The following is a 14360-nucleotide window of genomic DNA, read 5'->3' on the forward strand; positions in this document are numbered from 1 at the left end:
ATCTTCAAATTTCTCATCAAGGAGATCTAGGATGTGTTCATTTTACTCACTAATTTTTCTGTTTAGAAGAAATCATCTATTGCTAAATACCTCTTTCTTAATTACATGTCAATATTTTTATAGAATTCAATATCGAACACATTTAAGGCCGTGATTTCATATTTGGCCATATTAAACAGTTTTACAAACTCTCTCCTTAGATTGTAGTAAGTAATTTCTCATTTTCAGCCAATGTAACTTTAGGCCCCTCACGCCATATGATTAAAACTACCAATTCCATTAATGCCAATGTAACATTTTGAAATGGATTCAGATCCACTCACTCAACTCTTCACTTCCTTTTTAAAACGGTGTATTTTATTTTCTGTTTCATTTTGTCATCTAGATGGTGAAAGCGAGTTTCGGATTGAATCTTAACAAAAGTGGGTTTAAATTGAATTTTAACAAGCTAGATCCGGAGCAGAACATGTAAGTGAATGTTTGGTCTCCAGAAAATTCCAAAACTGATCCCCTCGAGCCGAGCGAACCAGACTGGCCTCGAGTTCAGCAGGCCCCAAATCACTTCTATTTCCATGCTCTTTAAAAAGATGCAATATCTAAGCTATTGAAATAGTTGGGGAGCAAGCAAGTTAGGATGCCCACTCACAGGTGCACTCAACAAACACAACCTGTCGCTGCCTTGTTTACTTCAACAAGTAAATTTCAGCCGCTCGTAGATTTTCAAGCAGAAGAGCAAGTGTTCGTGCAGACGAAAAGAGAGAGAGAGAGAGAGATTCATATGCACTATTGTTAGTAGACATGAAACAATTTCGGACAACCATTTTAAGATCCATGTGGTACAATACAGATTTTTACAAGTGTCCTGTCTGAATACATGAGAGTAAAAACGCTGAGATGTTTAAACTAACTTGCGAAATTGGAAGTAATTTGAACCTCAGCATCTATTGCCAAGACAAGCAATCCCGCAAGACGATCTGAATCATTATGAAGCTCAACAACGTGCGACTTGGATAGTACAATCAACATTCACCACAATATGAGTAACCCTATCAGAGCTCTGAGACTGAGCAATACCATCACCTTCCCTGTCGGCACGCACATTACCAGCTTCAACATCTGATGCTGATGCCTCTGCAGCTTTTGGAACTGGTATAAGTGAGGTTCGACAAAGCGGGCATGTTGTGTTCTTGGTAAGCCAGCTATCGATGCACTCCATATGAAATGTGTGCCCACAAGATGGTATCTGCTGGAGCCTCTCATTGGACTCATAGTCGCCAAGGCACACAGAACACCTACGTAGGTTTGGTGGACGGAACACGTTCAGATGAAAGCAAGCCTCGAGAAGCAAAATAAGCATATATAGCAATTCACAGAGTCTGTATGTGCAAGTCACAAGCAATCAGCCAAAACAACAATCAGGTAGGGCATACCTATAGGATGTCCCACAATGTAGTTGGTGTAGAATGTTGGTTTGCATAACCGAAGGTTCAGATGATCCACCACACCTTGTGGGACCACCAATCATGTCTCAATCCTCATTTGATGATGCATGGAACCCACGCAACCATCTTCACCAACGGTTCGGCAGTCTTATGGGTCCTAAGCAAACTGATACACATATTAGAGTAACAATCTGCTGAGATGTTTGCATAGATCCCTCCATTAGCCATGAGGAAGATTCCTGCAAACTACATAGAACTGGTGATAGGCTGATCATAATGTCTCTGTCACCCACTGACAGCCTATAACAGATCTATGGATAACAGGTGATGGGTTGTTTAATGTCTAATGTCTTCTTGCCCACTGACAGAAACAAGGACCTAAGACATACATCATTGTTAATCAACCCTATCACCAACTTTACCATTGAAGGAATCTTTCTCTCAAGCGTTGACAACTCTTGTAACCCTAGTGCCAACTTGTAAGTTGCAGTTCTGGGGCATAGGAGGGATCATGCAAATCATACAGCAGATCAACTTTCAGACGGCCACTGGTCTCCAAGCAAAAAAGCTGGCCTTGAATGGAAACCAGATATGATAAAAGTAGTTCTTTTCCAAGTTTACATAGGAATGACGTGAGTGTCATCGACTGCTTATTGTATCAAAAGTACATTTGGTAACATTCAACGACCCAATTTCTTTCTGCATAGGGGCTTCATACATGGTTATTGCATAACAGCAATTTTATGTCATACATACCTGAAACTGAGGAAAAGTTCAGGAAAAGATATGCCATACATAACCATCGGGATATCATTTTTCACCTCTGTAACTCAAACGAGACCAGAAACTTAGGTCTTTTATACGGAAAAAGCATTGGCCAGAGGTACATCCTTGCTCCGAGATGAAAATCTACATGCCTATGATCAACATGAAACTACTACCCTTCTGAAGTATCCATTTTTGCAGAGAAAAACAGTTCATGTTTCTCCAACCAGATCAATAGGTCAGAGCTGTTCATTATTTGACTCAAGAGACTTGCTGTCGCTGAACACTAGCAATTCTGACATGGAAACCAAAATATTTAACACAATGTGCGAAAGCTACTGAGATGCACATTACTCATGTTTGCCACTGGCAAATATTGTGCAGAAAGTTTTAATAACAATACTGCAGCACCATCACCATTTATCAAAATCCTGCGCAGAGATTTCACAAGACAATGTACATAAACCCACGCAATGACTTTCAAGTACTTAGGGGGACAGGTGGAAGCAATGGAAGCTGCAGTTTCCTGGTGCAAAAAGGTGCCACAATCTAACGAAACTAGCTATATTGCTGCCATCAGCAATAGGCTAGGTTTTTCAGGATTCCAATCCATTAAATCCACAAATGCACTAAAACACTAGTATGCACACAATTGTGCTACCGCTGCCCATCAATAACTAGAACTGGACACTACCATTATTCCCATTCTTAGTTCATTTGATGCTTAATATTTTCTCTATAAGTTGTACATTTCTTAGTCTCAAATTTAAAAGTGTACTTTAACAGTTATTATACTTAGTTTTTTTTGTTAGATAACCATATTCTCTCTTCTTTATTAGATTGCTTGAATAAAATTTTGTAGTTTGAAAAACAAAATTAATTCTTGTATGTCCATGCGCACAATGTGTTTCACTCTCTCTCTCTCTCTCTCTCCCCCCCCCCCCCTCTCCTCCCCACTGTACACCACACACATTAACACTTGGATAACAAGTCAGAGGAAGAAGGAGAGGAACAGACAGAGCAGAAAAAGGAACAAATTCACATGGAAAGGATGAAATCACAGAGCGAAGGTATAGGAGGTGAAAGATGGAACTGCATACGCTGCTGCACATATCCATTAGAGGACTCTACGATTTATCTGTCTTCCTGTCATCTAACTGAGTCTCTTTGTTTCTGCGTGCATGTATCTAGTGCCGTAAGCACATGAACTTTTTAATATTTTGTACTCACTTATGACCCTACCACATTTTCCCAGTTAAATAGGTAACCAAGATCAAGTATTCCATAAACTTTGTTTAAACTGCATGTATGTATGCTAAGTATATGAGAATTCCAAACATGGTAGGCAGGCAGGATAACTGTTGTTGCATCACCACATTGGTGGCAATCTGACCTGGAAAGAGGAATAATTGCATAGGGGTATGAATGTGTGCTGCCATGTTGTGAACCAAGAAGGGTGGGTCCATACTAGGATTCAAGCTCACGCTATTCCATTGAAGCTGAGGGCATAGTACACCAGTTGACTCGATGTTGGTTGACAGTGGAATAGACAGACCAATCATAAAGAAGCGTCAGAGGACCTTTGAGCACCCTTCAAAGCCAGCTCACTGGGAAAGAAGAGCCGTGGCCTCTAATAGATAATGCGTAAGAAAGATTTGTTTCCAGATACCCACTAACACATATCTCTTTCCATTTAGCCAACCAACAATCTTTCAGATTCCATTAAAATGTTCGCCAGCACTATATGGTGCATATACAAACAAAAATCAATGTGTTGAACGCATCCACTTGTCCTTTATCAATTAGGTCAGACCACATAGATGGATATCGTTATTTCCTTGCAAGAAATCAAGCTGCAGATATAGCAATTTGGAAATTGGAAGCAGATATACATTGTAGTCATATTTATAATCATCACTTTGAGGTGCTTTGTGAAGCGCCTTGTGTTTTCCCATAGAATTTGTTCAATGGTAAATGAAATAAATCCCTTCTAAAGGTTATACACTGAACATTTATTAGAAAAATGAATAAGTCGATGGGCAATGAAACACTAATAAATGTAATGGATACATCCAAACCAAAGACGTATCTTGCATACAGATGCAACACATGCACAGTTACACACACGGACGTGTGTGTGCATGTAGCTCGTGCTGCAAGGCTAAATCTGTTTTTCCAATCCATTGGAATAAACGTGGCTACTACTGCAGCACAAAATGAATGGTTAGCATATTGCAAATCAAAAAACAGCTTAATGCACCGTTTCACAATATGATTCTGTGAGTGTTTTTTGAATTGGCGACAGATTTGCTAGTACTGGTAAGTGACTAATCTGAGCAGAACCAATCAATTAGTCGCTGGTCACAACACAAGAATAAAAAAAGTAAGACTTAAATATTTGAGCGTGAGTTAACATATCAAGTACTTGTTGCAGTTACTTTCCAGATTCTCAACACACAAGACGCTACAAGTCCCTATTCCATTAGACAGGAACGGACATGAAATTTAAATATCTATCAGAGCAGTACATGATTTTCGTGAGAAACCTCGCGAAAAAATCACTTTTTTTAACTTTTAACCAAAAAATGGGTAAGAGCAGCTTTCAATGCTTAGAGTAAGAGCAGCTTTCTGTCATGATCCGAGAAGAATGCCAACATGTGATCCATTGGACAAATTTGGATTCTGGAAGTAGGGTTCCTATAATTATTGTTCCCTATCTGACGAAGCACAAATACGTTCTAACTTCTATCAAGAAATAGACCAATTCCAATAAAATTCCCGACTAGTGCAGTAACAGTTGATGTGCACAAGGCAAACAAAGCACTTACTGTGTTTCTCTGATCAAGAAGCTCTCCTTGAAAATGATTACTGGGAGCATCTCCCTGATCTCCTTTTTCAGTCCCACCTCCGGAGGCTGAGAAACCTCAAAAAAGAGAAAAAGGACTCTCAGCAAAAAAGGAGAGAAAACAGAAACGCAAAGACGAAACCTCCACACGATTACAGAAGCAAAGGGGAACTTAGAAAAATGGGAGCAACATACAGCCGTAATGACCACTCCAGCTTGGCCTGAACCTGTATTCCTCATTCGCAAGGATGACCAATCGACCCTTTGGCGTCTGAGGTAGAAGAAATAGAAGAGAAACAAAAGAATGAATGTGAAGAAGATGGGTACTGAGAAAACGAAAGCCTCGTAGAGTTTTTGCTCCGGAGAATCGTCTAAAGCAACTGGTGAACTGGTGTTATTAGGCATCTCGTACATGACAGGACCCAAAAAGCAGACAAGTAGGAATACCAAGTTTAATTGCTATCTGAAGCCCAATCTCCCAAAATAAAAGGAAAAATCTAAGAGTCGAAAGTACCAAATTTTATGAACTTGTTATCATGAAAAATACGCCCACCCACTTAAGATCTAATGCCAAACCAGGGTATTAAATATTCTCCAGCAAAACTAAAGCAAACAGCGTCAGTATTTTCTTCGCCAAAAATGAAGAAAGAAAATCCTTCTCTGAATAGAAAAAAAGCGGGTGGGGGAGTAACGAGGCCACGAGAGCTGAAACCAAAATTTCAAGATTCTGAGGACACAAACCTAGAAAAACATCGCAGGATCAGATGAAATCTGAAAACCAACCAAACTGGTAGTCCCAAATCCACAAAAAACACCCACAAACACTGAGCAACCAGTATCCGTAATGTGGGAAATAAAAGTTCGCCGGTTGAATTACAACATTTGGAGAACTCGATAGAAGATCACATCATTTGCATTAAACACCGCAAAGGAGAAAATAAGATCAAGTAGCAAATTGCGAGACGGCCGACAACAACATCAGCTGCAACCAGCTCTTCAGACAAAAAAAGCAATGATAAGAAACAGAGTTTTTACAGTCTGAAATTTGAGGGCAGGAGAAACTAAAAAGCGATTATAAGAAACAGAGTTTTTACAATCTGAAATTAAGGACAGGAGAAACTTGAAGACACGCAATTCAGGTAAGGAGGAATTCTTGGTAGGGATTGGACTGGGAAGCCTGCAAGCACAAGAGAGAAGAAGCCACCAGACGAGGTTTAAAAAAGGAGACAGAAGAGTCCAGCAAACGCAAGGCCAGTCAAGAGGATGACGCCAGGGGACGACAAAAGGAGGATGGCAGCACGGTAGTGCTACCAACATTACTAATGTCCCCGCGTAAGCGCCGTGTGTGGTATTAATGCACAATTACACAAAAGAAACTCGACATTCCACGAGAGCTTCTCAGACACGGGCTGCTGTTAAGTTGTTAACCACTGTTACCGGAAGCGAAAGACGACGATCCAATGTCTTCACCCAGCTAGCGAGACGTCGTTAGTTCGAATCCGTGGTACGTAAGAGGCTACGTTAAAGCAAAGTTCTGCGTACCTCCACCACGATGCCGTCATATAATATGCATGTACATAAAGCAACTCAATTATGCTGCTTTTTTCTATTTGTCCTTTATTAATAATTTAGCTTTCATATGAAATGTTTAGAACAACAACTTGGGCATTCCTCAAAACTTGGGCGGGGCACTCTTTCTCAGTTTTGTAAAACTTCCGCGGAGTTTGGATGACGCGCTCAATGATCTTGATGTTATAAAACTAATATCTTGTATAAAATTGGCTTGGCTTGGGAAACTGGTTTATGTGCTTGGATGATAGGATCAAGTTAACACATTTTTTTATAAATAACATGGAGGATATTAAGTTATTCACTCTCTTTTAGAAAAAAAAAAAAAACAGGTTTTACCAAGGAAGAGTTTAGGCAAAACTCATTTTTTGGTATCATCCAAAAATGGCATTTTGGAAGTAAATCTATTTTGTTACCTCTAAAAATTGGTTTTGAAATGTTATCCATGCAGTTTTATGAAAATCAAATTTTTTTAATGAGTTTCAAAATTTGGTTTGTACATTTGGGTGATGCATCCAAAACCCATTCTTTTATGAATAACTTGGGAGAGAGGGTTAGGTTTTTTACTCTCTTTTGAAAAACCAAGTTTCATCATAACTAGGTTTTTCTTAAACAAAGTTTTATTATCGCGCAACCGTTCCAAAACAACAAGTGTTATTATCCAAGCAACCCCTATCATCTAGCATATCCCTGCATCTTCATACTGCCATCTGGTTAGTTCAGCCCTTTTTAAGTGTGAGAGGTTGGAGCATCTGTAGGGTTACACAACGAGCCGAGCCAACTTGAGCTCGACTCAAACTCGCAAAAAAAAAAAAAAAATTAGCTCGTGCTCGACTCATTTATAAACGAGTCGAGTTCAAGCTTATAAAGATACTTGAAATGATAAACGAGTCAAGTTAGAGTTTCAGGAACTCGATTCGAGTCACAAACCAGTGCTTTATATAATACTGCCAAAATAAGTTCACACGGTTTTAATTTTTAAGGTGCAAATTTTTACCAGTTAAACGAGTTACATGAGTTAACACTTATACGAGTTAATGCTTACACCAGTTAAATTCAAACAAGTTAACGCCTAAACGAGCTAAACGAGTCTGAGTTCGAGATTGATTTTGTGTAGTCGAGTCAAGCTCAAACTTGTTGTAAGGAGCTCGAGTTTTTGAGCCGAGTCAAGCTCGAGCTGTCCAAGCTTGGGCTTGACTCGACTAGTGTGCAGCCCTAAGCATCCGTATAGAAACCAACATTAAATTGGGTTTTCTCAAACCAAGTTTTATTATTGCCCAAGCACTCCAAAAGGTTGTTTTGAAGTGTAATCCAAGCACCGTTAGCATGTGGCATATCCAGCATTCTAGGCTGCTTAGTTCATCCCTACGTGCACTACTTAATGAACTGCCTTACGAGTCTGTCTTCGCAATTTTAGATACAAAATGAAACCATTTTTTCCCCCATTAAATAAAGTACTACATTCAATGTCATTTTTTTTTAAATTTTTTATAAAAATTTTCTTTCAAATTGATCTTTGATTTTTCTATTTACCATTTTACCAAGACAAGAGACAAGTCGTTGAAAGGTACCTTGTAACAGGTTGCTCTGTGTTGAGGCCCCAACTGTAAGCATAAAAGAGGGACACTCTTCTTTTAATGGTGGACAAAGCGACAAAAGAGTTTGGAGTTACAGAGTGCCAATAGCCAACATCATAGAGTTAAAATGAGTTTTATCTTGTAGAGCCTGCTAGCTCTACGTCAAACGTGATGAGGTTTCTCATCTAGACTGCATGGTAAAAGGATGAGAATTAAGAAAAATATCTTTCTACTAGTGCTTCATTTCTTTATGTTTGAAGAATATTAGATAGAATCATATTCTTATTCTTAACATTTATATTAGTGTCACTTGCAAACTCTTTCTCAAATCTAACTTCTATAAACATGTAATTAAATCTAAATCGAGAGCAAAAAAACTAACTTGAAATATTTTTTCAATGCTACATGTGGGTCTCTTGGCGCATATATATATATATTGAGCTCGATGATTTTAGCACCTAATATATATATATTAGGTGCTAGAATCATCCATCTCAACTTTGTCCACATTTGGCAAGGTCTTTTCACCTAAAGGTTTGGCATCAATTCAAGTAACTATGTGAATTAATATTAGATAACAAACATATCTATCAGTTTTTTTTTTTCGTTGTTTTTTTTTTTTTAATTATTCATCATGTTGGATCAAACGATCCTACTTAAATGGCTGAACTAATATATATATATAATCGTCTTATGTTGAGGAATCTGTATCAAAAGTAACGCGCCATTGTAAGGTTGGCATCAGGTCTGATGGATCCGTTTTCAAGAAACGTTTTCAACTGTAACCACTCATCTAAAGCAGCAGATCAATGGAAGCCATTGGAGGCATCTTAGGGGCTGTTGTTGTTCTTTCCTTCATCAGTTTTTTTGTCCTACTGTGAACTGTGCCCGGCCGCCATCGTCAAGTCCGTAAAAGAGAAAAGAAGATGAAATGGACGTGATGTGATATAACATGCTTCTGTGTGTGTCTGTGGTCCAGCTTGCAGTTCGAGCAGTTGAAAGAAAGATATTTTTGCTGCTGGAAGGCAGTGAACCGCTCAAAAGCAAAGATAATCTCTTACCTATGTTACGGAAGCAAGCTGACAGCCAAGTTGGATCTCTGTAGGCAAGCTGACACACTCTCTCTCTCTCAAGAAATAAAGAAATTTCTTAAGTAAAATCTTGTCATCTACTGTGAAAAGGAAGAGTGAGGTTATGGTTGTGGAAAAAACAAAAAAAAAGGTTAGCGTCCGAGATATTTTGAAGTTTATCTTTTTCACTTCAGAAGGGTATTTTGATCATATGCACTATTTTTTTATGCACCAAGTGGTGCATATAACCAACTTGGATGAAAATGTCGCTACATTGCACCAAAATATTTGGTGGGACCATATTTTTATACTTGCTTTAAGTGGAGCACTCAGCACTGTAATCTTCAAAAAAGAGGAAAAGTGTTTTTTTTTTACTTTTTCTTTTCTTTTCTTTGCTTATCATTTTTCATGAAATCTAATCTCCTGTTTATTTGTATTCACATGCATGCATGAAAGTTTTTAGCTATCCCTTGGATGTTTGATACAGTCCAGTAGACTTGAAAGTGAAATTAATGGAAGATCATCTAGTGACACTTAATTCATTCTAAGTGGGCGAGAAATTTACAACTCCATGAGACCCCGTGCCAATGCCGCCATGAGACGGGCGTTCTTGATAATTTCATAGTCTCGACAAACTCTTAATTGGGATGCCAAGCTGTTTTGATTCTGTCCATCAGGACTCTTCGACGGCGTTGTCCTCTTAAGATTTGGTGGTAAAAGCTCATTCACAAGTACATAGAGCACCCGATGCTTATGTCATAGACATGGAAAAAGGTGGCGGTAATAGTGAAAGTTATCTCGGAAACGATTGCCTCAACTAAAATGGAATTGAAAAAGACCAGTAACAGTGCCTAGTGTTTTTTTTCTTTTTTCTTTTGGTTGGAATCACCTAGTGGAAGCCAGCTTGGGTTGAAAGACTGTGTCACTCATCTTATCCTTATTATGATGATGGAACCATAAATTTTTTTTTATTAAGAGATTATTTTAGAAATTATCATTTCTTAAGTGGCTGTTTTACAATAATAATAACGTATTGTTGTTTTATGTATCTCCCCAAAATATTGGAGCAAATACATGAAACAATAATATATTGTTACTAATGTTGTTTGTCCTTGAAACACTTGGTGAGTGTTTCATCATTCTACTTTAAAGATTAGAACATATTAATAGAACATTAAAGCTGGGTGTCCATGAATCTACCTCAAATTCATGAAACACTCACAAGGTATGTCATTTGCCGATAGGTTGTCTAGCATGAACACTCTATGATTGCGTTATGGATCTACCTTGATGAAATAGTAGTACTAATTTTTTATTAATTTGGTTTGATTTCAGATTCATGGCATGGTCACAGCCTGTTCCTTTTGCCAAGCAACACTTGAGGGGCCATTTGGTAGCAGTAACACATTGTTATATCCCTCCCCACTAATTTTTCAAAAAAATAGGACTTTGTTTCAGCATTTGGTCCAATTTTTTGAAAGATTCATAAAATAATAACAATATGTAATTGCTGTCAAGCAGCCCCTAAGAGCCTATTTGGCAAAGAAAATAACTTGTAACTGTTTTATGAATATTACTACAAACATGAGAAAAGAAGAGATTATTTCATGAATCTATACCAATATTTACATAACAATTACAAGCTATTGTCGTCGTCAGAAAACAGTATATATAAACAGACAAGACAAGGAACCGTAAGACACTCACATGAAAACAAAGAAACCAGCCTGAATGTAGCTCTCTCTGCTCTGCCACTGTATAAAAGCCCACATGACCATTCTCCTGCGTGCATCCTCAGGATCATAGGATGATGCGTCGGCGGCATATGGGACGGCAGACAAAAACAAAAAGCTAAAAACGAAAACAAAAATTACTGTTCCTTAGCTGAACCTTCCCTAGTTATCACCTAATAATTGAATCGCATTTCTTTCTAGCTCTATATAAAGAGTTAAAAACAAAACACCACGTACTGAGTAGACCCTACAATGCCTGCAGAAGCTCACTGCATGATGCCTTTTCTATTATTCATGGATTACTCATCTGTCTTATTAGTCTAACGTCGTGGGACAGATGGCGATTACTAAAAATCAGTAATTAAATTTGGAGCTGCTCATATCCGGAGGCGAGAAATTCCGGCCTCCAACCCTACAATGGCGGTCGTCAAGACTCTAAAAAGGCATCGTCCGCTCACACTTTGCCAACACTTTCGCCTCTCTTTTTCCTATTTTCAGTACACGAAAAGTACGGGCGGTGGGGACTCGAGGGGCAGGTGGAGCTGACGGGCCAGCTTTTTCCGGCCATTCTTCCCTCCCCCAGCGTCGCTGCTGCCAGTCTTTGGAATGCCGACGTGTGCTCTAACTTTCCCTCCTCACCCTTATCCTATATTTTAAACACCAGGCCTTGAAAGACATAGCCAGCCTAAAAAGGTTAGGTATGGCCACTACGTCTAAAGTGCCGTCTGAGTTAGAGATGGTAGCATAACCCAAGTTCGGTCAGCTTGAGCTAGACTTACTAATAAAACATCTAGTTTGACTTGGCTCAAGCTTGAAAATAGCTCAATAGAAACAGTTTGAGTTCGACTCGATAGTTACGTATTGAGCTTGAATTCGACTCGATTAAAGCTCGATAAACTCGTTTGAATAAAATTGATATTTATCGTTACGTGTTGAGCTCGACTCGACTAAGGCTCGACAAACTCGTTTGAATAGAATTGATATTTATCATTACGTATTGAGTTCAAGCTCAAGGCTCCACAAACTCATAAACTTGTTTGAATACATCGACTTGATTAAGGTCGGACAAACTCGATTAAGGCTTGGGTTCGACTGGACAGTTACGTGTGGAGCTCGAACTCAACTCAATTATTTGAATGAGTCGACTCATAAGCTCGGACTCGACTTGTTAAGCAAATGATTCGGTTCAAACTAGTTCACGCCAAGATTTAACGAGTGAGCTTGTTGTTTGTTGTTCACCTCTACTAGTAGCAGTAGAATTAGATCTCAAAAAAAAATATTATTTCCGAAAGCAAATATATATGTGACACAAAATGATGTAACTAATTCAAATAAAACCAATTCAGGCTGACTTGTACGACGACGCTGATTGTGCTAGCTGACGATGGTGTGAACCCATAAAGGGGTTCTATGACTATGGAGTATACGTGAAAGTGGAAGACAGGAGACCGCACTTTTAGTTTTGTACGCACGCGCGTAACTTTTTTGCCTTTTGCGGCAGATGTTCATGTGCCGGCAGTTTCTGCTGGTCCTCCTGCGCTGCCAGTTAAATAATGTGGTCTTTGTTTTTCTTTCTTGAACGCAGTGGCCTCGTTCTTGCAGGCTTTATTGCAGAATATTTCTTGTATTGTGTAGTTTCCGCAAATGGCTCCCTCTCTTTAGCACTCCATTATACAAATGTTGAAATTATACCACAGTCAGGTAACTGCAGAAAAGTCTATGATAAGCTTATATTTGAATTAAATTATATATATATATATATGTGCTACTAGACTGTTATGTGACAGATTTAATGGCAATTATATGAACCTCCAATTAGAAGGTGGAGATCAAACTGAAAAAAATAGAAGCCTTCTTTAGATATATTGAAATACCCCTCAAAGGAGGTAACAGGTCTTGATTTTGGAAACTACTTGGGGATAACAAATGAGTTTCATTAAGCCAGCCCCCTTGTTCCTTGTAAGAGGTTTCTGAAACTCATCAAAAAAAAAAAAAAAAACAGTTTGGCTTGTGAAAAAAAAACATTGGAAAACATGGTTTTTTCACCTTTTTCTTTTGTTTTTGCATTTTTTCGAAAAAATGGTGTTTTTTTTATCTTTAAACAGCTTACTTATTTATCGCATTTTTTTCGTGTTTTTTGTTACTATTAAACAAAAAAAAAATCTGTTTTTCCAAAATTTAGTTCATCTTCAAATAAATAGTTATCGTTCATTCCATTTAGTATTTACGTCCTATAACGTGTATATTTTACGAGGGTAGAACTTTTGTTTGGCCGCTTGTAAAGATAACTAAGTAAGTTGAAGGTAGAACTTTCGGATCTTGGGATAAGATTGGATGGCAAAAAAAATCCGGAGGATCGGTCGAATCGAACCAAATCGAAATCGAAATCAATTGTGAATCAGACTGAAAACTAATGGCCCCGATACATTCATTCAATTCGAATATTTGGACCGATTTTGACAACGCTGCTGCAAGATGCATTGTGAGAGTCCAGAAACAGATCCAAAGCACAAATCCGCACCCGGTTTGCTCTGGCGTAAAAGTATTCCAGGTTGTCTCGCCCACAGTGGAACGTGACGTCGGGTCGGCTCCCTGACAGATAAGATCCATCCTTCTCCTCCGGACCTTTTTGACTCAAACCAACACGCATCCACAGGTACGATCCTTATCCAGATCGGTCCGATCTGGGAAAAGGCACCATCCTTTTCACATGGTCCAAAATGTCTTCGCAACCTTTGCCTCTGCTCTGCTGTTGAGAAGGACAAGCACTGACCCTGCTCCGTTGGGAGGTGTTTGATGGAAGTCTCCTGTCTGCGCCCAACTGGAGGAGCGCGTCTGTTCCGCCAAAGTTGGATTTGTAAACACCATGTTTCGCAAGAACACGGCGTCCCTGTTTCGTGTTTCCGGCAAACTTTTGATACTAATAATGTTGAAACAACTTAACTTGGTGAGTAATTTTTCTTCCTTGTGTCAAATTTGAGCCTCGATAGTTCTGCATCTTGTTCAAATATGAGATGGTTGGGAGGAGGATGAACCTCACCCTCTCCTTATCTTGCTACCAGTCAGATATATGATTAAAATTAGCCAATGATAAACAAATTAGGCAGGATGCGGATGCCGCTGCGATACATCTCTAAAAATTTAGGTGCATCGAAAATACTTATTTATTTATTATAATATATAGATATATATATATTGTTATTATTAACTTATTATTATAATGTATATATACATACGCACACACATATAAGTTATATAATATATTATAAAAAATTTACACATACTATAATCTATACACTCTACACTATTACGTGGATAAATTATATATAAATATTATATATTACATACTTATAAGTTAT

General features: G+C 38.5%; 1 protein-coding gene across 2 annotated transcripts; it reads right to left on the bottom strand.

The window, feature by feature from the left end:
• Positions 1 to 761: 761 nt before the first annotated feature.
• LOC116257407 (RING-H2 finger protein ATL7-like) lies at positions 762 to 6383 on the bottom strand. 2 transcript variants are annotated; one of them, XM_031634126.2, is made up of 3 exons: positions 5248 to 6383; positions 5036 to 5130; positions 762 to 1292 (listed from the first exon to the last, which is right to left on the bottom strand). In XM_031634126.2, the coding sequence occupies exons 1-3, from the start codon at positions 5464 to 5466 to the stop codon at positions 992 to 994; spliced, it is 615 nt and encodes a 204-aa protein (XP_031489986.1). In that variant the 5' UTR covers positions 5467 to 6383; the 3' UTR covers positions 762 to 991. The 2 variants fall into 2 exon arrangements, with proteins under 2 accessions (XP_031489986.1, XP_031489987.1); XM_031634127.2 differs by having other exon boundaries at positions 5036 to 5121; positions 5248 to 6380.
• Positions 6384 to 14360: the final 7977 nt, after the last annotated feature.

This window comes from Nymphaea colorata, chromosome 7, assembly GCF_008831285.2.
Source record: "Nymphaea colorata isolate Beijing-Zhang1983 chromosome 7, ASM883128v2, whole genome shotgun sequence".
Lineage (NCBI taxonomy): Eukaryota > Viridiplantae > Streptophyta > Magnoliopsida > Nymphaeales > Nymphaeaceae > Nymphaea > Nymphaea colorata.